At 30.8% G+C, this 26,234-nt stretch overlaps 1 protein-coding gene across 1 annotated transcript in view; it reads left to right on the top strand.

Moving 5' to 3' along the window:
* The first annotated feature begins 8,600 nt into the window (after window positions 1–8,600).
* The window catches only part of LOC139503186 (intraflagellar transport protein 172 homolog), a 40,572-nt gene continuing 22,938 nt past the window's right edge, over window positions 8,601–26,234 (top strand). The window contains exons 1-28 of the mRNA XM_071292931.1: window positions 8,601–8,761; window positions 12,454–12,597; window positions 12,982–13,094; window positions 13,743–13,848; window positions 14,326–14,405; window positions 14,757–14,844; window positions 15,061–15,275; window positions 15,469–15,592; window positions 15,859–15,954; window positions 16,693–16,854; window positions 17,333–17,386; window positions 18,038–18,141; window positions 18,610–18,695; window positions 19,143–19,207; window positions 19,590–19,637; window positions 20,097–20,264; window positions 20,510–20,646; window positions 21,412–21,519; window positions 21,844–21,928; window positions 22,079–22,171; window positions 22,672–22,749; window positions 22,972–23,052; window positions 23,373–23,468; window positions 24,025–24,096; window positions 24,582–24,660; window positions 25,021–25,141; window positions 25,328–25,472; window positions 26,039–26,226. Of these exons, the coding sequence (XP_071149032.1) occupies window positions 8,723–8,761; window positions 12,454–12,597; window positions 12,982–13,094; window positions 13,743–13,848; window positions 14,326–14,405; window positions 14,757–14,844; window positions 15,061–15,275; window positions 15,469–15,592; window positions 15,859–15,954; window positions 16,693–16,854; window positions 17,333–17,386; window positions 18,038–18,141; window positions 18,610–18,695; window positions 19,143–19,207; window positions 19,590–19,637; window positions 20,097–20,264; window positions 20,510–20,646; window positions 21,412–21,519; window positions 21,844–21,928; window positions 22,079–22,171; window positions 22,672–22,749; window positions 22,972–23,052; window positions 23,373–23,468; window positions 24,025–24,096; window positions 24,582–24,660; window positions 25,021–25,141; window positions 25,328–25,472; window positions 26,039–26,226 (2,975 nt within the window). The 5' untranslated portion in view covers window positions 8,601–8,722. The remainder of the gene's footprint in view (window positions 8,762–12,453; window positions 12,598–12,981; window positions 13,095–13,742; window positions 13,849–14,325; window positions 14,406–14,756; window positions 14,845–15,060; window positions 15,276–15,468; window positions 15,593–15,858; window positions 15,955–16,692; window positions 16,855–17,332; window positions 17,387–18,037; window positions 18,142–18,609; window positions 18,696–19,142; window positions 19,208–19,589; window positions 19,638–20,096; window positions 20,265–20,509; window positions 20,647–21,411; window positions 21,520–21,843; window positions 21,929–22,078; window positions 22,172–22,671; window positions 22,750–22,971; window positions 23,053–23,372; window positions 23,469–24,024; window positions 24,097–24,581; window positions 24,661–25,020; window positions 25,142–25,327; window positions 25,473–26,038; window positions 26,227–26,234) is intronic.

Raw genomic sequence — 26,234 nt, forward strand, 5'->3', positions numbered from 1 at the left:
AAAATTAAGGCTCAAATATGTTACTCACCAGTAGAAATAGATTATTCATGACATGTTAAATAGTAGGGTTATTAGTCATTCCATACATTTAATTGAAAATTAACTCAATTCTTTATATATTACCCAATTGTTACTATAGATATATTTTATTTATGAATAACGAATGATTAATGTATACATTATAAGTTATATGGTTTGCTACTGACCCCCTACGGATCCATAGAGGGTAAGTAAAAGCTGGAGGCCGAATCCCCTATGGATTTTTTTCACCCTCTGGATCTGTAGGGGGTCAGTTGTTAACCGTATAACGAATTATTGCACGCTGGACTTTTTCTGCTGCGCTTTGTTGAAAAATAAACAATGAAACGCAACAACTTTAATGGATGATGTCACCATTAATGCGTCACGAACACCCTATGAAATTTACTAACCCCCTACCGATCCATAGGGGGTCACCATGTGACGACGTTAAACCAATCACAACTTGATATTTTACCAGCGGTGCGATAAAATAAGATATAAGCAATCTATCTATATGTTAAGATTGTTTTTTTATTATAAAAGTATAACACTCTTTGGTATGCATGCAGATTACCTACAGATACTTTTTTTAAGGTTAAATTGAATACAAAATATCAAAGTTACCTGTATTCAAGATTCAAATATACACAATTTATTTTAGTATAATCTCATCATATTATTATCTGGATGTTTTAATGCTCAATATGCCTACTTCTGTTAAAAATTGAATGTTGTTTATTGTAAATTTGAGTTAATGTGTGGATGTTTCATATGTAAACTGTATGGACTTTCTGAAAGATGTGTTTATTTTGACAAAACAGTGGTTTGAGTTTTATAAACTGATAGTTATTTTAAGTTTTTTTCTGTAAACTTCCTTCATTGTTACAATCTATTTTCATCTTGAAGAAACACACAGAGTGAAAGATTGTTCTCAAATTATACTTTACTGATATCAGATATCAGGTATTATCTTTACCATTTAGTGATATTTTTTTTTATAATTGATAAAACAATGGCGTCTAGCTTACAAAATTATAAATCTGGTATCTTTAAGTGTTTGTAATGACACTCCATTACACCTTTGATACATTTTCACTTTGTCTTCTCCAGAATTGATTCCAACAATGTAGGAAGGTATAAATTTAATAATTCCAAAAATTGGAACAAATAGTTTTTGTTTGTTTGTGATGTAATTGAATTTAGACAATTTAGTATTCTTAACAGAAATTTAAAGAGAATCTGTAAAAATACAAGATAATTTTTTTTAAAGTAAGAACTGATCATTGGTTCAAAGCAATTGTTTTATGAGTATTCACTTTTCAAGTACAAGTCTATGTTTTACCAATTTAAACCATTGGATGTCATTTAATTTGATAGTTGAACAAATGAGTATTTTTTTAAGCACTTGTATTTTATGTATGAAATATAAGTATACAATCAAATTGTTTATCTGCATAGGATCTGTCTTATGATTACTTGAATTATGTATAGCAAACAATCATACATTTGAAATTTTATGGATGTATAAGTGAAAAAAAAATTTGTGAATGTTTAAACACATTTTAACTGATTTTGACCATGTATTTTTTTAAAAGAAGTATACAATATTCTTTGTGTCCTGTTTCTTTTGAAACAGATTGTTGCAAAATAAAATAAAAATATTGCTAATTTTGTCTTTTATTTTATTTGAACTTGCGTTTGATAGAGCATCATCCTAAACTTTTGAGTACACCAGGGGGGAAATGAATCAATAGTACTTAAGATGTTTTATACCATGCAGGTTATTTAATAGTTTATTTGATGCTGTTTATGAATTAATCTATATAAAGATACTTTAGGTTTTTACTCCCTCATGCAAAGTTGAACATAAATGGATTTAGCTATTGTTTTTAGGTTCTTTTTGGTAATAAAGCTCCTCAACTGTCTTGGTTCTTATGCATTTTTGAATTTAGAATATTTAGACTGCTTGGAAGAGTGGATTTGGTATTTGTTTTGTGTTATGTTTTACAGTACAGGAAAAACAAATATGGCAGACAGGAACAGACACATAAATAGGCTGTGTAAGGTAAGTCTGTTAGCTGAACTCTCCCTTTAACCTTGTGCAGTTGTATCATAGTACAACAGAAGAAGAAACTAAAAATATCAGTTGGAAGTGGCTTGACATAAATAACGATAATAAATGAATTTGGCATTATGTACAAACGAGGACATAACATTAGCCCTATAAACCTACATACAAGACATAACAATACATTAAGTAATAAGTATGCAATAAGTTACATGACACAAAATGGAGCATGGTGATAATATGAAGATTAAGAGCATGATAATGAAAGTTATTAAAATTAAAAGGCATAAAACAATATAAACTAAGCATGATTAGGGAGATGATAAAATGTATAACATTAAATATTATAATTATAGAAGAGGGTGAAAGATACCAAATGGACAGTCAAACTTGTATATTAAAAAGAAACTGACACCACCATGGCTAAAAAAGAAAAAGACTAACAGAAAAATAATAGTACACAAAACACAACATATAAGATATGATCTAAATTGTCAAAATCAAACATGATACATTAGAAAATGCCTGTACCAAGTCAGGAATATGACAGTTGTTATCCATTCGTTTGATGTGTTTGGACTTTTGATTTTGCCTTTGGATTTTTGATTTTCCTTTTTGAATTTTCCTAGGAGTTCAGTATTTTTGTGTTTTTACTTTTGAATGAACAATTTGCACAAATTGTGCACTTAAGTATTTACATGGCATGTTTTTGAAACATTTATAAACTAACTGGAATTATCAATTTTTCTGAAGTTATCAGGTAGTTTCAATAAACCCACCCAAACATACCAAGCATGATATGTACAATTAATTAATGACTACTAAGTCGCAGCCAGTTTCAACTAATAAATAGACCAGAACACCTGAAACGAATTTTGAGTTAAGATGCTCTAAATATTCTGAAAAGTCCAATTACTTTCAATGCCAAAATATAAGACAAACCAATTGAAGTTTAAAAGTATTCCGAAATAAGTGGGAAAGTGTTGTCAGTTCACCAAAGCTAATTTTTCATCTTATTGTAAAAATTGGTATAAAATGTAAAATCACAAAAATACTGAACTCTGTGGAAAATTCAAACAGGAAAGTCCCTACTCAAATGGCAAAATCAAAAGCTCAAACACATCAATTGAATGGATAAAACTGTCATATTCACTGGCATTTTCTTATGTAGAAAATGGTGGATTAAACCTAGTTGTATAGCTAGCTAACGCTCTCACTTGTATGACAGTCACATCAAATTCCATTATATTGACAACGATGTGTGAACAAAACAAACAAACAAAATATGTAAAAATGTCAAAAATAATAATTAAAAAGTTTTTGAATGTCCCCTTTGTATCTTCTCTCCTTGTTCTGTTCATTTAATAATAACAACATTTAATGTATCGTCTAATTTGGATTTAAGGGAGTTACTCTTTGCCGAAACACAGGTCAGTTTAACATCTTGAAGTTCGTTCCTTTTAAATTACGCAAACCGATTATGTTGATAACTTCGTCTATCTGAACAAAGTCAATTGTTTATGTTTATTCTTTTTATCATGAAAAGTATTTTTTTCCTGAATAATTGAACTTTGCTTTTGTTTGGACTACAGAAAACTTAATGTAGTAATGAACGAAGACAGCTATCCACTACAATCAATGATTAAGTATGATCAACATTCAATCTTCAACATGTATATGAATCCAAATAAACTATTTGACGAGTAAAGATACTTGGTAAATCGTTTACTCGACTGTACCTGTATCGAGGTGATCAGAACATGGGATACAATATCACACACACACACACATAAAAAGCAAAGTCAAAATAATTATAAAAAAGTGTTTGAATGTCCCCTTTGTATCTTCTCTCCTTTTTCTTTTCATTTAATAATAACAACATTTAATGTATCGTCTAATTTGGATTTAAGGGAGTTACTCTTTTCCGAAACACAGGTCAGTTTAACATCTTGAAGTTCGTTCCTTCAGTTAACTTAAGCAAACCGATTATGTTGATAACTTCGTCTATTTAAACAAATTAATTGTTTATGTTTATTCTTTTTATCATGAAAAGTATTTTTTTCCTGAATAATTGAACTTTGCTTTTGTTTGGACTACAGAAAACGTAATGTAGTAATGAACGAAGACAGCTATCCACTACAATCAATGATTAAGTATGATCAACATTCAATCTTCAACATGTATATGAATCCAAATAAACTATTTGACGAGTAAAGATACTTGGTAAATCGTTTACTCGACTGTACCTGTATCGAGGTGATCAGAACATGGGATACAATATCACACACACACACACACACACACACACACATAAAAAGCAAAGTATATAAAACTACTAGTATATAATATGAACACGAGCACCGACAAAAAAGACAGGGATATACCTAGGGGTCTTGAAGGTTAAGAATGCTCCTGCACCACTAAATATCTATTATTACTGATGCCTACAACAAGTGAAATATCAAGGATAAGGGATGGGGTAAAGAGGAGATAATTGCGAATATGTCAAATTGGATTATCCTTTTATCATCTGTAACATATAGATACTCCATTACGGTCAACCCGATTCTGTAACACTTTCAACGAGTTACTTTAAGTGTACCATTTGTGACTTTATATTCCTCGCCATACTAATTTTTTTCTATCAAAAAAAAATCCCGATAGGAAATGAAAGTTGCATGTATTGTTTCGGTTGAGACATATACACTGCAAGCACTTGATGTCCGAATGTCTGAATGTGTTTTCATATTAATGGAAATCTCACAAAATCTACTGGATTTTTTTGGTTCAATATCCAAATCTGAGTAAACACGCTGGCAAATTTCTATGTGTATAAGGAATTAACCAGATCTTATTGCAATTGTCGTATCCTTCATTTCATTTTGGAGATATTTTATTGACATGTTTACAAAACTGGATAGTTCAGTGAAAAAAAAAATATATGTAGTGGTACGAAAAGAAATATGAGTTTTCGTTTCTTTTTGTTCTAATTGAGAAGACAATTTCTCAGAAGAAAAAAAAACTACATTTTGAATAGACATATATGCCTATAAGCGATGACTTATAAGTTGTTTGGCTCCAGCGTTTATAAGAGTGGTTAGTCAACGGAAAAGCACAAGAAGTATAATTTAATAAACATAAAATTAAATAAAAAAATAAGAAAGCAATGAATAGGGTTGTTTAATTTAATACATGCATTTTTGTGCTTCTTTGTTTAATATTTGTTTGTTTTTATTATCATTAATAATTATCAAAGGTATCAGGATTATAATTTAATAATCAAGATGCGGCGTTTCGTCTACATAAGACTCATCAGTGACGCTCAGATCAAAATAGTTATAAGCCAAACAAGTACAAAGTTGAAGAGCATTGAAGACCCAAAATATTAAAAAAAAATGTGCCAAATACGGCTAAGGTGATATATTCCTGAGATAAGAAAATTCTTAGTTTTTTTCGAAAAGGGTTGTTGGATACTTGTACATCCTGTCATTATTAAATTTGTTAATGATATTCTAGTATTCTTGACTTTCATTTTTGCCATTGTGTTTTGTCTATATGTCTTTTTGTTGTTACTTCGCAAACTTGTATGTTGCGTATCATTCATTTTTGCTATGTGCTTTGTCAATATGCCTTTTTATGTTTCTTTGTTACATATATGACGTGGCTCTGTACGTATAAATCTCGTCTTTGTGTTATTGTACTATAGTAAATTTGTGTATTCTTGTCTTTAATTCTTGTGTAGCGATTTTAGTTTTGACAGCTTAATTCATTATTATGTAAGAGGTCTTTCTTTTTAAAACACTCGGGTTAAATTATATTTCAATAGGGTACAGTCTGCTAGCTATTTTATCTATGTGAACGGTGTCTAATTCATTTAAATTCACACCATCTTTGGAACCGTCAGTGTACCGCCTGTAATTATGTATATAAGGGGATGCGAGAGGGATCAGAGAGAGGGGAAGATAGATAGTTAGTTAGAAGAGTTTAGATGATAGTTAGAGAACGAGAAGACAGTGATATTGTGTTAGTGAGCTCGGGATTATTGTCCATCTGTTTTATAATGTTGAACTATAATACCATATATTTAACAGATTACATTGTGATTTGAATTGAGAATGTGTGTTGTGGTTTGTTTTCTTTGTGCCATTTGAACATGGATTTTACGTATTTCTACGCCACCTCAAAATAACACATAGACAAACAAGAATTCATTAAAAAAAACCGACAACGCTACACTTGTTAATATGCATTGTCTAAATGCCATTTTGTGCTTCTTTGTTACATATTTGTATGCTTTTTGTTAGTGGTTAAGATTATAACACCATGTTGACTGCTATATTTTTTACTTTTTACTTATGTCTGTATGTTTTGTTGACGCATCGTAGATGATATGATGGAATTTGATGCGACTGTCATACAAGTGAAAGGTTTAACTAGCTATAAAACAGGTTCAATCCACCATTTCCTGCATAAGAAAATGCCTCATCTAAGTCAGGAATATGACTGTTGTTATCCATTCGTTTGATGTGTGTGTGAGCTTTTGATTTTGTCATTTGATTGTGGACTTTCCGTTTTGAATTGTCCTCGGAGTTCAGTATTTTTGTGATTTTACTTTTTACTTATCAGTCTTGTTTATTTACTATTTCTATGACGAAATTTACAAAGTTATTTTTAACCTTTCTGATAATAATGATAGTTTTTCTCTTTTAAACATAATTGACATTTTTTTAGGACAATAAATATACATTTAATAAATTACATCAGATATTTTATGAAATAAATATGTATCAGAAACGTACGAAATTATTGTTCCATTTAAGTAATTTATTATTGACTCAGAGTCGTCAAAACATAAGCTCATATGTTAAAAAAATAAAGATCCTATGCAAGTTCAAATTTATGTACAAGATTAGGAAAAAATAAATGATTGGTCTTTCCTTTTCAGACATAGTGTTGTCAGTTTGTTTTTTTACTTGTGGGTTTGGAAGTCCCTCTGGTATCTCTTACATCTCTTTAATAATATATACAGGATGAACCTTGATTTAAATATAACTATTAAAAGAAGTCCAAACTTACGGAAATGAAAGGTAGATATTTCTCTTCACGTCTAATCTATTGTTGTTTAATTGCCCCTTCATTAAAAAAACCACATGATTAGACCATATTGAGAAATATGTCTCTGATATGAAATTACAAGTTATAACATCTACTACGGCTTGCAAGTAATAACTGTAACATGGCAAACATGAGAGTTTGGATAGATGGTCCTTACTTTCTGTCATTCTATATTATAAATTCGATCTTAACTATACAAATCCTTGATTTTGCTATTGAAAAATATAACTTGATTAGAAGATTTACTTACTCTGCCCCATTCATTTCTGTAATCAGTATTTTATTATCAATTTTTGATTGTCCACCGGGTTTTTTTTCTATTTCTATTTTTTTTCTGTTCATTTTTCTGTATTCTGATATATTTTTTCTATTGTAATCCTCATTTAGACCCTCAAACATGAATCAATGAACTATTTTCAAAAGAGGGACGAAAGATACCAAAGGGACAGTCAAACTCATAAATCTAAAACAAACTGACAACGCCATGGCTAAAAATGAAAAAGACAAAAAAAAAAACAACAGCACACACGACACAACATAGAAAACTAAAGAATAAACAACAAGCGATGTTTTACAAATTCTACCAAAGGTTACTGTAACCAGTGGGCCATTCCAGTTAATATCTGCTAAGGGGGGATGGATGGTCCTTTCTGATCGAGGGGTGAAAAATGGTATACATCTTAGGGGTGAAATTTTTTTTTTCATCTGACAGGTACACTTATACGCAAAAAACTTCTGAGGGTCTTGGCAGCAGTAAATAATTAAAAATAATTACATCTTAGGGGTAACAAAAATGCCTATGTCAGATCTGATGGGTATACTTTGAAATGTACTGAGACAGTTTCGTATCATGCATTATCTGGTATTGTTTTTAAAATTCTGATGGGTACAATCCTTGCAGTAAAAAATTCTGATAGGTCATTTTTTTCCATGAAAGCCCATCCACCCAACATGAACAGGAACTCTTCATCTGATAGGTCTTATTATTTTTTATATCTGATAGGTAGTTTTTCATGATGTTTTTTTCTAATACGTATAAAAAAATCTCCCCATCCATCCCCACCTGTCAGAAATTAACTGGAATGGCCCAGGGACATATAGGTTGGATTATCCATTTACTGCTCTCAGCTATAACTTATCTTTAAACTGTTTTCACTTAAAAAGTAAGAAAATATATATATAATGTTTCGGAAAAAAATATTGTTCTTTTCCAGGATTGGTTCTGAGACTTATACATAAAATAATTTTCGAACATTGTTTGTTTGCATACTCTGATAATCGGAGGAAACCAGAAATTATTTGACTATGGTTTTTATAAAGAAACAGTATAATTTGTTATTTCTCAAAAAAATGTAATGGTCTTCAACATCATTATTTTTGTAACATTTACGAAACTATATTATATCAGAACGAGGCGCTGCCTAGCATTCCACAAACAATTCTACGAGCAAGTGTTCGAAGAATTTTATACTGAAAAGATTCGATATATTTAAATTGACATATGGTTGAACCATAAGAATGCAGCTAAAACATATGAAAAACTTGCTGTCCCCACAGGTAAACTGCGTTACAAAAACTAATTAAAGAATTATTTGAGGACGTAGCTCTTATTTTTTTCAGATTTTTGGTCCTTCGAATATTTTTTAATAACTCAACTGCTACGAATTATTCTTTAAATAAAATAAGAAATTCTTTCCAAGTTTAGGTCGCAATAATTTTAAACAATATCTTCAGGTGCTGCTCCAAAAGTTGGAGCCATAAATTTTGACAGCTACAAATGTAATTTTTTGTGGACAGTTTTGTCTTTTGACATGTTGTCATTGTACACATGTGTCGTGAAACATTTTAATGTATACAAGAGTGATAATCCAGTGCCAACAGCAACCTTCACTAAATACAGATTCCTACTTTAGAGCTATTTAACTAAATTTGATACTGACAATCTGCAGACCTGCCAACTTTTAAAAATCCCCATGGGGGTTTTAGTGCGTGACCAGATTTTTAAGGGACAATTTTTGCGGCGTTTCTGTGTGCACTGTTTTTATGCCCCACCTACGATAGTAGATGGGCATTATGTTTTCTGGTCTGTGACTCCGTTCGTCCGTCAGTCTGTGCTTCCGTTCGTTCGTCCGTCAGTCTGTGCTTCCTTTCGTTCGTCAGTCCGTTCAGGTTGAAGTTTTCGATGAAGCTGAAGTCCAATCAACTTGAAACTTAGTACACTTGTTGCTTATGATATGATCTTTTTAATTTTAAAGCCAAATTAAACTTTTGACCCCAATTTCACCGTCCACTGAACATAGAAAATGAAAGTGGGAGTTTCAGGTTAAAGTTTTTGGTCAAGGTAGTTTTTGATGAAGCTGAAGTCCAATCAACTTGAAACTTAGTACACTCGTTGCTTATGATATGATCTTTCTAATTTTAAAGCCAAATTAGACTTTTGACCCAATTTCACGGTCCACTGAACATAGAAAATGAAAGTGGGAGTTTCAGGTTAAAGTTTTTGGTCAAGGTAGTTTTTGATGAAGCCGAAGTCAAATCAACTTGAAACTTAGTACACTTGTTGCTTATGATATGATGTTTCTAATTTTAAGCCAAATTAGACTTTTGACTCCAATTTTACCGTCCACTGAACATAGAAAATGAAAGTGAGAGTTTCAGGTTAAAGTTTTTGGTCAAGGTAGTTTTTGATGAAGCTGAAGTCCAATCAACTTAAAACTTAGTAAACTTAATGCTTATAATATGATCTTTTTTTAATTTTAAAGCCAAATTAGACTTTTGACCCAATTTCACGGTCCACTGAACATAGAAAATGAAAGTGGGAGTTTCAGGTTAAAGTTTTTGGTCAAGGTAGTTTTTGATAAAATTGAAGTCCAATCAACTTGAAACTTAGTACATATGTTCCCTATAGTATAATCTTTCTAATTTTAAAGCCAAATTAGATTATTACCCAATTTCACGGTCCATGGAACATGGTAAAGGATAGTGCGAGTGGGGCATCCGTGTACTTTGGACACATTCTTGTTTACTCCTAAATTAGTCTCATGTCTCTTCTTTTTTCTTTTGGTATACTGGTGATGATCTTATAATCTTTTATTTGCATGATTCTTGTACTTATTTTAAAATTGACAAAATAACTTAAGAATAGAGAAAAATGGCATTAAAAAATAAAGGATAGGAAAACCCCCCTTTTCCCCCTTCAAAGACCTTCTTATCTTTGGACCATGACTTAAAAGACCTTAATCTATCTATAATACTAAAATTGCGAGGTCCAATTTGTCAGCCGTCATCAGGTAAAAACGACGAATCAAAGAATTCAACTTTATATTTAACTAATATAGTACAAAGGTGTAGATTAAAAATTACACCAATCCAGGCCCTTTTGTTTTCCACTTAATTAATATTGCCAATAATTAAGAAGTTCCGGGTTGAGTCCGATACCGATACCAATAGTATATTCACCTGTTACCTATTACCTTATTTGTACGTTCCACATTTGACAGGCGCACCACCAAACGGTGTATTCAGGATTAATATGCTAAATACACGGGTCATATTCACAGGGTTGACACTACTAGATTGTCAAATTGTTACCTATTGTAGCATTTTAATCAGTAAAACTTTCTAAGATAACAATACGAATACTAAAAATCTGGACTAAAATAAGGCGTATACATGTAGGTACAGTTTTCAATTTGTTAGCGGGCATGACGTAAAACAGCTAATCAAAGAATTCAACTTTATAACTAATATAGGACAATGCTGTTGATTAAAAAATATTCCATTCTAGGACCTTTTGTTTTCCAACTAATTAATACTACCAATAATTGATAAGTTCCAGTTCGACAGATTCAAACAGAAAGATTTGAAAGCAGAGAAAACTGCGTATCTCATGATAATCGGCATGACTTTTTCAGATGACAATACTAATATCAAAATAAGGCTTGCGCATAGTTATTTACTTTAATTCAGTCACTGACCCGCGATATCACAGGTGTGTTCTAGTATGTCCTAAAGTGAGAAGGATAAATACAGATTTTGATTAAGTCTATCAGTATTAATGAGAAAATGGATAAAATTTGAGTTATCTTTCTTTGTGTTTGGAGGTACTCTTACCGGCGGAGGTTTATTCACAGTAGGAGAATACAAAATGGCGTTGATTTTAAATCACCAGACACGTCTGATTTCAAAAATTAAATGGATTTCAAGATAAACGATGTTTTTTAAGAGTTCATTACAGTTCTCATCTTGAAGTAAATTACAATTTCGTTATGGAACCACGGTAAACGCTGCAAATTGTGCTCTTAGGATAAATTGATTAAAAATGAAAGGCCAACTGACCGAATTTCTGTTTACAAACAATAATACTCATTGATTTTGAGGATTGTTATGACTCATCAGGTAATCCGATTACTTGCAACAACAAATTATGACACCTGTTGTGACCGTTGATTAGCATAGGATTGTAAACTTGTCATTATATGTCCCCAGGTAAAATTATAGATTTTTAAAAATTTATTAGAAAAACTTCAAAATCGGTATTAACCAAATAAATTTTTCTGGTATATTTTGTGAAATCAGGATTTTTTACTTGTTTTACAATCCTGATATCGGGATTCAGGTTGAAGGATGAAAATCGGGATAGTTGGCAGGTCTGAATATGTTTTGGTACCTAGCTGGTCCTGGTAGAATCCCAAGTGCCAATGTGCATGAGCTTTATAATTTATGGTATCTGGTTTATTTTAATAAAGCATGATTAAAAGTTATTTTTACTCAACATGAAACTTTTTTATAAGGGGGCAAAAGATAATAGGAACAAACAAAATATTGGGGGAACAGACCCAGATTCCTTTATTACAATGGGTATAGAGAACCCAATTAGTCCTGACTGCTCTAAATAGTGCCAACTTGAAACCTTCAGTTGACTTTGGTGTCATTATTCTGTCCTCAAGGTATAGTTTTTTCTTGAGAATATCTTTACCTTTCGGCTTTGCAATGTTTTAACATGTTAAAACAGCCTTTTTTGCAGCAGACTATTTTGTAGAAAGGCACATGGGTGTGCTTTCAAATACAGTGTGTGTTCAATTTTTCTTATATATTTTACCCAAATAAAATATAAAAGCTCATTCCAAATGTCAACTTTGTTGTTGTGATCATGTAGGAACATTGATTGCAATAGATTTGACATCGTTATTACTTCTTGTTTTATCAATGAAGGTTTTAAAATTTAAATTTTTTGTTTATTTTCACAGGATGGGGCAGCCAAAGTCTGTGTTATTACCTGGTCACCAAACAACCAAAAGATGGCAGTGTGTACATCAGATAGAGTAATTTTACTGTTTGATGAACAAGGAGAAAAAAGAGATAAATTTTCCCTGAAGCCAGCTGATCCAAAGGTTAACTTTGTAGTTTCTCTTTATACTGTCTATATGTGTATTATTTTAGTCTATAATTCAGTTGAAACCAATCACCCAAAAAAGATATAAAGATAAATTTGGAATGAAATATGCTTTCCAAAAAGTTTATCGGTATATACAAAACAATTTGAAAAATATAATAAGAGGTATTTATTTTCTGGATTCACTAATAATTACAAGGCTCAATTATTCTTAGTGGCAGTCTACCTCATTTTCTAGAAATCTTTTTACATGTATGTTTGAACATTTATTTCTGATTAACATTATATATTTACACGTTGCTATTATTTCTTTATTATTTATGAGTCTTGCATTTTTTTAAAAAGAATATGAAATTCAACTAGATTTTGTTGTTTATTTCAGTATGGTAAGAAAAGTTACACTGTGAAAGGTTTAGCATTTTCTCCAGATTCCACAAAGATTGCTGTAGGACAAACTGATAACATCATATATGTTTACAAAATTGGAGATGATTGGTAAGAACATGCTTGAATTTTTTTTGAGAATTTAGTATTATAGAACACTGAGTTGAGTTGTGTGGTCACCATTTGTGCCTAATGTTTTATGTCAATTATTGCGAACCCAATTGAACATTTCCATAGATTCACCTGATAAATACCTGTCCATTTAAACTTTAAAGAAAGAACTTCTTAGAAGAAATTTAAAGGTCTGAGTGAATAAACTATACAGAGAACAATACCTGTTGTATTTATTAGATGGGACAATAGAACTGCCAAAAGTTTAAATGGACAGGTAACTATCAGGTGAATCTATGGAAAGGTTCAATTGGGTTTGCAATAAATGTAAAAAAAAGAAATAGAAGACAACAAAAACTCAGTTCCTGATTTGGAGCAGGTACATTTTCATCTGGCTGTTAAAATGAAATCATGCTGCCCTACCCAAAATATCAATTGTTGTAAATCTTTTTTCTGTTTAGCCAACAAAATTTAATTCCTTAACTTAATTACTCTATAAATAAGATTACAAGGATAATCAAGGTGTAAAATAACATTTCTACTAAACTTCTGCATGGAACCATTGGTACCTATTGATTATTTAGGGGATATGATTAAGTTAGTGTAATAGATATATTTAACAATTAACAATCTGCATTAATATTTCAGGGGCGAGAAAAAGGTGATCTGTAATAAGTTTGTTCAACAGAGTGCTGTGACTTGTATGATGTGGCCTCCTGAACAACCTATTGTGTTTGGGCTGGCTGATGGAAAGGTATAGCTGCCTCATTACCAACTTTCTCTTCTTGTGAGAATATATTGTCATCCAGTAATTGATAGAAAAATAATTCATACACTGATGTAAATATTTTTGTTCTCATGCAAGTTGAAACAATAAAACAAAAGGTGATGTTTTTCAACTGATACAAGAAACTTTTAAAAACAGATGAAAAAAACCCTTGGTTAATTTGAGCACTTGGATCAGGAAATACTGTAAATGCTCTTGAGTAAATTAATTTGTGTAAATCATTTATTCTTTGACCAAACACCTGTTAAACTTGAGTCACATTTCTTGTCCTCAATAAAACTATACTGGTTTCCTATACAATATCTTAACCTGGGATTATCCAGTAATTTGTTTAAAATTGCTAATGCGAAAATTATTTAATTATAATGTAGTTGAATAAATCTAAATTATTTTAGAAAACTTGCACTGAAAAAAGTTCCTTAACATGTAATCTGAATATTGTAGGTGAGATCTGCTAATATAAAGACCAACAAGTCCTCCACTATTTATGGCACAGATTCGTATGTTGTATCTCTAGCCTCTAAGTAAGTTTTATTATCGAGAAAGAGACTGATTATTGCATGTAAATAGTAACAGTCAAAGACACTACTAATCAAATATTTATAGTAACAGAAAGAGACTACTTATTAAATATAAATTGTTACAAAGCATCTTTCATGTTCTTCGGTAAGTTTATTGTGAGATCCTATATAACTGGTTTTAGTAGGACTGTTTGTTTCTTTTTAATTTATTCCCACTGTTTATATTAGAATATTAAACATGTTAAAAGAAGTGAAGGAACAAATGTATAAAAGCATGCTTTTTAATTTGTTTTTACCTATAGAAAATCAAAGAAATTATATTTTAACTAGCCTATTTGTATATTCACATTTCAGTCCTTCAGGAAAAGGTTTCCTGTCAGGCCATGCTGATGGTGCTATTGTCAGATATTTCTTCGATGACGAAGGATCTGGTGACACGCAGGTATATATCAGCAGTCATTTTTTTACATGAAATTACATGAAAATGAAAAAAAATCATAAGCTTAGACTCTTAAGCCAAAAATAAATTTACATCAAATCTAGTCTACGCCAGATACAATGTAAATGCAGTTTTAAATTCTTGTGTAGAATGATCATTAAATTAAACAGCAACTGATATTGAAACATTTAAGAGCTATATTAATATAAACATTTGCAGGGAAAGATCAGCACTCATCCATGTCCACCTTATGCCCTGGCTTTCTCCCAGAATTCCATAGTAGCAGCAGGTTGTGACAAGAGAATTATTGCTTATGGACGTGATGGACGTAGTTTTCAGCACTTTGATTTCTCTCGTGAAGATGATGAACATGAATTTACTATTGCTGTATGTAGTCCAAGTGGCCAGTCGGTTGTTGTTGGCAGTTTTGACAGGTAAAATAGTGATTCTTTTATTTAGCCGTATTATTTGAAATCACTCTGTAATTCATGATTGTTTTTAGTTTTCTTGGATAATAAACTTCTAACAAAAACTCATTATTTTAAATAACCAACATTTAAAATTTACCAGACAGTAGGTAGATATTGTTATTAACATGGTTTAGTAATTGACCACTCTTGATTGCAGGTTGAGAGTTTTAAACTGGAGTCCAAGAAAACAAACGTGGGATGAACCTAAAAACAAAGATATAAAAAATCTGTACACTGTCACAGCTCTTGCCTGGAAGAAGGATGGATCCAGAGTTACTTGTGTAAGATAATTTTTTTCTTTCTCAATTATAATGAGGTGGAATGTAATTAATTAAATTTTGTATTAAAAACTCATTTTATATTCCTTCTTTTTAATATGATATTGGATATAATTTTGGATAATTTTTTTAGGTAAACCACACAAATAGGATTTATCAGTAATAGTAATACATGAAGATGAAATGATGATATACTATCACAAAACAAATATTTTCTAATCTTACATATTCAAAATATTGGTATGATATAAAGGATGTTTGTTTTTCAGGGTACATTATGTGGAGGTGTAGAACTGTTTGATTGTTGTCTAAAGAGAACCATTTACAAGAACAAGTTTGAAATGACACATGTTGGACTTAGCCAGGTTTGTTTTGGATATAACTTTGGTTTTGTTTTCTATTAATATTAAACTTGATCAGATTTGGTTAGCATGTTTTCTTTTCAAATTTTGATACACAATATTGAATAAAAAAGAAGCTAAATTCATTCAAGTGTGTACATCACAATATATCAACTGATTACATAACAATTAATTATATAATAATTAAGTCATAATGAAATTATCACAATTTGAAAGATTAATCTTTCCTCTTTCTTTTGGTACCTCATTTATAAAGTTCAAAGAAGGATGAAATGAATTATATCAGTTTAAAGTTGTCTGATTGGAAGTGAAAAAATCTTTGTATTGTGCTACCTTAACTAAAACCCAACTAATACCAAATGAAGTGAAATATAAGGGGAAAACTGATTTTTTGGATTTGTTAAACTTCATGGTCGCTTTTACCAATTTATCAATTGGCCTATTTTTTTAACCAAAAGTTTCTTGATAAAATCTTGAGTTCTTCAACTTAAAGGAAAGTGCTGTTAGATAATATAAAGGGAAGAGAACAAAGGTCAGGGACTCAAAGATACTTAAAGGTCACTTACACTACAGATTTAGATTCCCGCTATCTATTGTATGGGCCATTATATTTTCTGGTTTGTATCTATCCATAAAAACTGTGATTTTTGTCAATACTGTATTTGTTGCTTTATATTTTTAAGACTTTACCATATTGCATATGTTCACACACATAATTTATTTAAAAACTTTTTTCTTTAGGTTATTGTAAAGAATATGTCAAGTGGTCAAAGAGTTGTTTTAAAATCTCATTATGGTTATGAGATTGATGAAGTTAGAATCATGGGAAAAGACAGATACCTTATAGCTCATACATCAGATACCATCCTGCTTGGAGATTTACAGAGCAACAAACTGAGTGAGGTGAGTAAAGGGTAGATTACACACACATCATATATCATACTTCTATGAGATTTACTGATTTATAAACTGCTATCCTGTTGTTAGACTAAAAGAGGTAGATCACTTGTACATCACATACTATTCCTAATTGAAATCTACATCAAATATTATTCTTATTGGAGATCTACAAAGTAACAAAACTTATATATAATTATGAGATGAGTAAATTGTAGATTTCACATGACAAATATCTCTCTATAATTCTATTAGAAGATTGTTCAATTATTGAAAAACAAGAAAATGTGTAAGTTTTACTGGTTTTGTTTTTGTTTGTTTATTTTTTTAAATTCTGAATTATTCTTTTTAGGCATGTGACGTTTTCCTTTAAGGGAACTGTTTTTAGGTAGAACTCTCAGTACAGTTTACTTCCACATATTTAGAGCATTTAAGATAAAATAAAATAGTTATGTATCACTCAAATGGAACTTTGTATTGACAGGTACCCTGGCACACATCTGGAGGAAATGAAAAATATTACTTCGACAATGAAAATGTAAGTTTTAATAATTACATTAGATGTAAAAATGGTCATTGCAGTGCCTTTTTTATTGGTAATTAGTTGTACTGCAACTTATTCCAGTACGTGTTTACATCGGTCATCAGATGTACCTGCTGCTAATTTCTGGTACTGGTTTCCTATAATAAACAAACTGAAACCAAAGTGGCGATCTACACGTGGCCTGCTAAATTTGTTCATGTAGCCATCCCAGGCAAACAATCATTGATTGAACCCTTTGATGGAGATAACAAATACTGAGAAAGTGATTCAGAGGATGAAATGGAAAGTGAAGATGACTTTAAATAAGAACAATCAGAAGATCAGAACTGGTCCTTTATTGTTAATTTGGCTGTGGCTGTGAGAAATTAAACTGATAATAATAAAATACATTCACAAAAATATGTTATTATTTTTATTCCAGGATAAAATTGACAGATTTTTTAGGACTGGCTAAAATTTTGTAGGACTGACAAATAATCTTGCTTGTCCGTCCCATGTTTGACAGGTCAAAAAACGTTTTCGCTAACTCTGTATTAACTATGATATTATAAGCTATTTGTTGTAGCAAAAGGAAAATATAAATAAATGTTTTAGATTTATTGAATAGATATGAATTTTGATGTTATCCTTTGGTATTTATTTTAGGTATGCATGATCTTCAATGCTGGGGAACTGGCCTTAATTGAATATGGATCCAATGAAGTTCTGGGATGTGTTAGAACTGAGTTCATGAATCCACATTTAATAAGGTAAGGTTAATATAATGTTCATATAAATAAGCAATAAATTCTCCTATTTTCAGCACTAGAATGCTTAATAGATTTAGAACTTGAAGGTATACTGTGGATTCATTTATTTTCGTGGGTACCAATTTTCGTGGATTGATGAAAACTTGCATATTCGTGGATATGTAAATTCTTTGTTTTGGCAAATTATGCATACATTCCTTTAGAAAATCTGTATTTCGTTGATCATTTAAATTCGTGGTTCCTCTGTCCCCACGAAATCAACGAAAATTGGTATCCAACGAATATTATTGAATCCACAGTATAACATGTGCATGACACCCATCTATTGTCCTATTAACTTTTATTTGAAAACCAAGTTCAAATTTTATCATTGAATTGCATGTTTTGTAATTTTAATTATTGAGGTAGAGTATAATTAGATCAATATTCATTTAAATTTATATACAAGGATTTCATTTTATTTTACAGTGTAAGATTAAATGAAAGAAAACAGAGAGGTGTTGAGGACAACAAAAAGATAGCATATTTACTTGATCTAAAAACTGTTGCTATTGGTAAGTTGATATTAAAGCAAAGGACAACAAAAAGATAGCATATTTACTTGATCTAAAAACTGTTGCTATTGGTAAGTTGATATTAAAGCAAAGGAAAACAAAAAGACAATGTAATAAAACATAAAATTCAGAGTATATGGTGCAGTGTTCTCAGTATTCCCAAACAGCATCATGGGAATAGAAATAGCACTGTTTCTCAAAATTATGATACCACATTTGTTATCAGCAAATTATACTTAATTCTGTTTATATATCACCATGTTATTATTGTGCACTTAGTGACAGAGAAGAATACTGAGTCTAGAAAGAAAAAATGCTATAGATTTACACAGTCAACGAAAAAAGTAAAAGATTGATTCTTTTGGTTGTTTAAAAATCACATATGAAAAATCTCCATTTATTTTTGTACAAATTAAAATAGTTAAGATAAAATGTTTGTTTTTACAGTTGATCTACTGACTGGTGCAACATTAGCACAGATTACTCATGAATCCAAAATTGACTGGTTAGAGGTAAGTCATATATGCTTACATTTAATGAAATTTACTAATATAAAACTGATATAAAAATCTTTATGATGTTAGCATTTGCAATTAAACAGAAGCTTTGTTAATTTTATTTAGAGCACAAAGTATTTGTTATGTTTAATTTGGAGTGGGAGTATGGAATTACTAGAAATCAGAGCCTATACATTCTTTTTTGTTGAGTTTTGTCACTTTGAAATATAATCTTGTTCCAACAATTCTCATCAAAGTGTAATGACATTTTTATAAAAGATTGTGCTGTGAATACTCTGCAGTGATCTTGATAGAGGTTTCACATATATTTACATTTAATACTATTAATTGGGCTGTGTTAATCTTTTCTTTTAATTGTTGTTTTAATCTATTTTAGTTGAATGAGACTGGCAGAAAACTTCTGTTTAGAGACAAAAGACTAAGGGTAAGAATACTATGCTAGCAAGCTACTTGTAATCATTTAAATATATCTATATACAAGCTTGTTACTTCACCTATTATATTTCAACTAGTGGATGTGGTAAGAAGACAGGATCAATTTCAAAATAGAGTTTGTTCTCAAGACAACTTCAAAAGGACCAGTAGACTTCATTGAAACCATCACTTTTAATTTATTACAAAAAAAAACATCCTTTAATTATATGCACTACTTTCCAAATTTGAAAACACCAATTCAAAAATCTAGATATTATTGCATTCATTAAGTATTGTGAAATCAGTTTAAACAAATGCTTCATACAAATCATTTGATCAGATTAATGCAATACAAATTATGTTACCTGTTACCAAGTAGCATGATTAATAATCCACACATATGCCCAATTTGTATGGTGACTATACTAATTTGGACTCTGAAATGTCATGATTTACTGATATTTTACAGCTGAACCTGATTGACATAGAATCCCAAAACAGAACTACAATCCTAAACTACTGTTCTTATGTCCAATGGGTACCTGGCAGTGATGTTGTTGTAGGCCAGAACAGAGGAAACTTATGTGTCTGGTATAACATTGATGCTCCAGAGAGAGTTACAATGTTCCCCATTAAGGTGAGTGATGTAACAGGCCAAAACAGGGGAAATTTGTGTGTCAGTTAAACATTGACATTCCAAAAAGAGTAATAATGTCCTTGTAGTGTAATGATCTTACCTAAATCCAGTTATTATCTAATTTGTTCGTTTTGATATATAGAAATTTTTAAAGTTTGAGCAGCACTCTATTGATACACTAGAAACTTTGACAAAGATAAATTTACATTTATTTAAGATTGATTGAGTGTATTTGTCTATTGCAGGGAGATATAGTAGATTTAGAGAGAACTGATGGTAAAACAGAAGTTCTGGTCAATGAAGGTGTGTCTACAGTATCTTATACTCTGGATGAAGGTTTGATAGAGTTTGGAACAGCAATTGATGATGGAGACTTTGAAAGGTAAACACACTCTTATTTAACAGGTGAAAGTCCCACAACATATATTTTACAGGAAAATATTACTCACTTATTTTACATGTAAAGAGTATGCACACACTTATTTTACATGTGAAAGTATATACACATATATTCTACACATGAAAGGTATAAAATTATACACATGAAAATATACACACGCTTATTCTTCACATGAGAGGTATACATACTCTTATTTCACATGTGAATATAATATATTTTATACATGAAAAGTACACACTCTTATTTTAGATTTTGAACATTAATCTGATATGCTGGTAAGATTTTACTTTTACAATAGTTAAATATGATTCTTTAATCGTAATGTTCAATATCTGGTGTACAGAATTCCATCAAAAGTTAGAACAGTTACTTGGTTCATATGTAAAGAAAGACATTACGAAGAGAGAACTTATTAGGAATTTGAAATTTAAATTTGGATTGAAACATTTGTTGTTGTTCTGAAAGCCCTTCAACTTGCAGAAAATATGCTCTGCTGGGGACAATGTTATTTTCCCAACAAAGCATATATATCTATGTATGTATTATTTTAACACATGGGCATGGCTTATTATTCAAACAGCATCTAAAGCTGTTCTTTGTAGACATAGAACATCTCATTGTCACAAACTGAAAATATTGTATGGTTGCTATGTGTTTAATGTTTTAAATTGACTGAAATAGATAATGACAAATTAGTTATATCACAAATGTACTTTTAATCTGACTTTCAAACTTATTTTATTATAGAGCTGTGTCTTTCTTGGAAACTTTAGAGTTGTCTGCTGAAACAGAAGCTATGTGGAAAACTCTAAGCAAGTTGGCCATGGAAGATCGACAATTACATATAGCTGAAAGGTAAGTTATGTGCATAATACTGAGTAAGCTTGCTATGGAAGATAAACAGTGCCATATACTGATAGCTGTTGTCAGTTAAGAGTTTGATGGAGAATTGAAATTACAATGAGAACTTAATTTTCAGATGTTTTTTCTATTTATTTATTTAGAATTAGATATATTTGTATTCAAAAGAATAAAGAATTACAAATCTACTTTAATCTCAAGGTTTAGCCTAGATACACATTCTGACTTTGCTAAAAATCTTTTCATTAGAGCAGAGATAGACTGTAACAAGTGGTTACAATTTAGCTTGAATTTAACTTTTGCCCTTTTTACTTACAGGTGCTACTCTGCCCTTGGAGATATTGCTAAAGCCAGGTACATGAAAGAGACATTTAGAATTGCTGAAGACGTCCAGAAACAACATGTAAGTATTTTTAAAGTTTGGTGAACTAATATTTTAAAACTTTATAAGTAATATTGTTAATAAATTAGTTTCTATATTTATAAAAGAAAAAATATATGATTCTTCAGTGTAAACCTTATTGATCTGATGCTGATATTGTTCACATTTTAGGGTGGAGATGGTTTTAACCACTACAAAGTAAGAGCCAGATTTGCTGTAATGGAGAAGAAATACAAAGAGGCAGAAAGCATCTATCTAGAACAGGTATATTGGTTTGGTTTGGTTTTGTTGTTAATGAAGACTTGATTATAACATATAAATTTTATGTTAAACAATGCTCAAAGAAAGTATACAGAAGCTTTAAAAGATTCACATTTTCTTTAATAGATGCAAGTTACAGTTTACACAAGTTGTGTGCTTTTGCTTGACATTTTGAGATTAACCTTTATCAAAAACACTTAATGCAGGAAACCAAGAATGAATCATAAACACATGATTAACTACATGACCAAAAGAGACCTTGAAATAATGCCAATAAAGATTTGTTGTTTTATCCCATTTTCACGCTCCACTGAACATAGAAAATGATAGTGCGGATGGGGCATCCATGTACTTAAGACACATTCTTGTTACATTCAAAATTATAATAGATTTTGATAGTAACAAATAAAACAGTTTAACAATTATTATGTCTTAGATTTATTGTTCTAAGTGAATGTTTCACATCTGAATGTATATTATAATCTAACTGTTTAATTTGACAGAATCATGTAGATGAAGCCATGGAAATGTATCAAGAAATGCACATGTGGGATGAGGCAATAGAAGTGGCGGAAGCTAAGGTAGGTCATGTATACCCCTACCTTCACATATACCATATACCTATTGATAAATGATACATCTAGGAATAAGGATATTGAGTCAGATAAGAATTAAATAATTGAGGGAAGAAGATTAAACAAGATGTTAAAGGGATTAAATTTTGGACTTTTTTTACGATTTCAAAATATTTTAGACATATTGAAAACACAATTAGCTAATGAAACCAAATGTTGATTTTGTAGATGCATCCAGAATTAGAGAATCTACAGCGTAACTATTACCAATGGTTGATGGATACTGGACAGGAAGAGAAAGCTGGAGAGGTAAAACTTTTTTAAAATTTAAATTAATGATTTAATATTCCTATAATGTAATGGAATATAGTTAGATTAGAATTATAACTTAACTGTAATCATTAAAAATTTATCATGATCTGAAGGCGAAGGTTTAAAAAAGTTATTCAATTGAAAATGCATGTAATGACCAAATGGTATAAGTCAAAAATTACTTTTACTGTAAAATTAAATACACAGGATGAAAAAACAAGAAAATTGACATTCATTATAAGTTATTTCAAACTCAAGTTTAAGCATTAGTTATTTTCATTGGCTATTTGCATTGATTCACTGTATATTTATTTCAGTTGAAAGAAAAGGATGAAGATTATTTGGCAGCCATTAATCTTTACATGAAATCTGGTTTGCCTGCCAGAGCTGCTCGACTTGCTACTAGTAGAGAGGTATGCATTTTCTTGTCATTTTGAAAAGGTTTCAAATGGTTTTCAAACAATTCCATATCATTTTGTGATTATCTTTTTTTCATTGTTAAGTTGTGTAATGACCTATGGAACTATTGTACAATAATTGTCTCAAGTGGAGGAGATTGCATCATCAATCCATGGCTTTGTCAAATGAAATATTTAACATTATTGGTATTTACTGCTTCTCTTTTGTGTGGACTCTTCATTGAAGAGTACGAACAAAACTATCATCTTTGAATTAAGGACTCTAGATTGGATAGATATGATCCAGTAAATATTATCATTGGGAGTTGGCACATTAAAACTTTTGTTAAGCATTCAGATCATCGTTTTTTTCCTTTTTTAATTTTGAAAGATTGTCTTCTGGACATTAACACCATTTAATTGTTTTTTGTTCAATATACATAGATAGAAATATTTACAAACTTTGAGTATATGTTCCAACTTTTGCTGTTAAAATGAAGTAAATCTTTGATCATGTCATCACTTTGGTTGTTTTAGCTATTGAATTTTTTATTATTTTTTTTGATTTTAGGAATTAATGAGTAATGCTGACTTGATTGGAAGAATAGCATCTGCTCTGATTAAATCTGAGTTGTATGAGCGGGTGAGTTTACATAATAAATCAGAAATACTTATTAGAAGGTAGGTGTATTGTTAGGTTCACAATAGGTACGATAGTAGAGGGGCATTATGTTTTCTGGTCTGTGCGTCCGTCCGTTCGTCCGTCTGTCCTGCTCCAGGTTAAAGTTTTTGGTCAAGGTAGTTTTTGATGAAGTTGAAGTCCAATCGACTTCAAACTTAGTACACATGTTCCCTATGATATGATCTTTCTAATTTTAATGCCAAATTAGAGTTTTTACCCCAATTTCACGGTCCACTGAACATTGAAAATGATAGTGCGAGTGGGTCATTCGTGTACTGAGGACACATTCTTGTTTTTTCATGTTTTACTAATTGTTTAAAAACTTTTCTCATTGAAATTTTTACAGATGGATAGGAATTTCAGATAATAGTTGTAGAGGAAATTGTTAAAATGCTTCCATATTATAAAAAAATGATCTTACTTATATGTTCTACTGTTGGTTTTAGGCTGGAGATTTGTATGAACATATCAGAGATAAACAAAAGGCAATGGAATGCTACAAGAAGGGCAACGCTTATCTTCAAGGTAATTATATAAACAATTTATGCTACAAGAAAGGCAACGCTTATCTTCAAGGTAATTATATAAACAATTTATGCTACAAGAAAGGCGACGCTTATCTTCAAGGTAATTATATAAACAATTATTGGTATAAGAAGGGCAACACTTATCTTAAAGATAATTATTTAAACAATTAATGCTACAAGAAGGGTAACGCTTATCTTCAAGGTAATTATTTAAACAGTTAATGCTACAACAAAGGCAAGTATCCGCGAAAATAAGTTGGTTTACAGTTAAGAGGAATTCTATGTTATTGATACTCTGAGTAACAGATTCTTTCACCATGGTTTACTTGTAACAAAGGTGCATTGTTTTGTTTTCCAGCTGTCAAACTTGCCAGAGAAGCTTTCCCTGGAGAAGTTGTTAAACTTGAAGAGGAATGGGGAAATTATTTGGTTTCACAGAAACAGTTAGATTCTGCTATTAACCACTACATAGAGGCTGGGTTAGTATACATATTTTCATAGACACATAAACATTTTTGACTGAATTTTGATACAAAAAAAATCTTATTTATTTCAGCTATTGATTTTAACCTTTGGTAATACATCACGCACAATGATCTTATATTTTAAATGGAAAAATACAGTGTTTTAAGTAGGATTTTGAATCATCATTATTTGTTTTCCAGTGCTAACATGAAAGCTGTGGATGCTGCTATTGATTCTAGACAATGGTCAAAGGCTGTACAAATCCTGGAGCTACAAGATTCAGCCATGTCATCCAAATATTACAAGAAAATTGCTGACCACTATGCTTCCATTGGAGATTATGAGGTACTTAGATTAAAAACAAATGATTATAATTATTGAAACATTATACAAGAGAAAAAAATCATATGTTTATATAAGAATAGAACCACAGTTTTATTATAGAAATATAAATTATAAATTGGCCAAAATTTAAAAGAAACACTAAGATAATGACAATGAATGGCTGTTTTACACGCTTTGCCAAATTAAAAAAATATTCAGGATAAGAACATGTTTCTGCTCTATGAATATGAGCCTTTCTTTGTACTAGACCAACACACTGAGCCAGATAGTTAATTTGCTTTTTTGCAAGGTAACACACAGTCTTAAGGAATAAAAGTCAATGGATACATTATTTTGACTTCAAGGTGGACTAGTCTAACTCATACTTCTTGATGCTGAATGCCTAGCAGCAAATATCAATTTTAAAGTCTTTGACCTTGCAGGAGGTTGAAACCTCTCCTCTCCTCTCTTCTCATGGAGCACAGGACCAGTAATATAATAAGAAATGCTAAGACATGTCTGAGATGAAGGCCAACCTACGTTGCTTATATAATTTCAATTTCAATTTTGGTTTTTGTTTTATTCAGATGGCAGAGAAGTTATATGTGCAAGCAGGCAGTACACGAGAGGCAGTAGACATGTATAACAATGCTGGCAAGTGGGATATGGCACACAAGTTAGCTGCTACTTACATGAAATCTGATGATGTATCAACACTGTATATCTCTCAGGCTAGACAGCTAGAGGATGACATGAAATTCAAAGATGCTGAAAAGTAGGTTC

This window comes from Mytilus edulis, chromosome 1 (assembly GCF_963676685.1).
Source record: "Mytilus edulis chromosome 1, xbMytEdul2.2, whole genome shotgun sequence".
Lineage (NCBI taxonomy): Eukaryota > Metazoa > Mollusca > Bivalvia > Mytilida > Mytilidae > Mytilus > Mytilus edulis.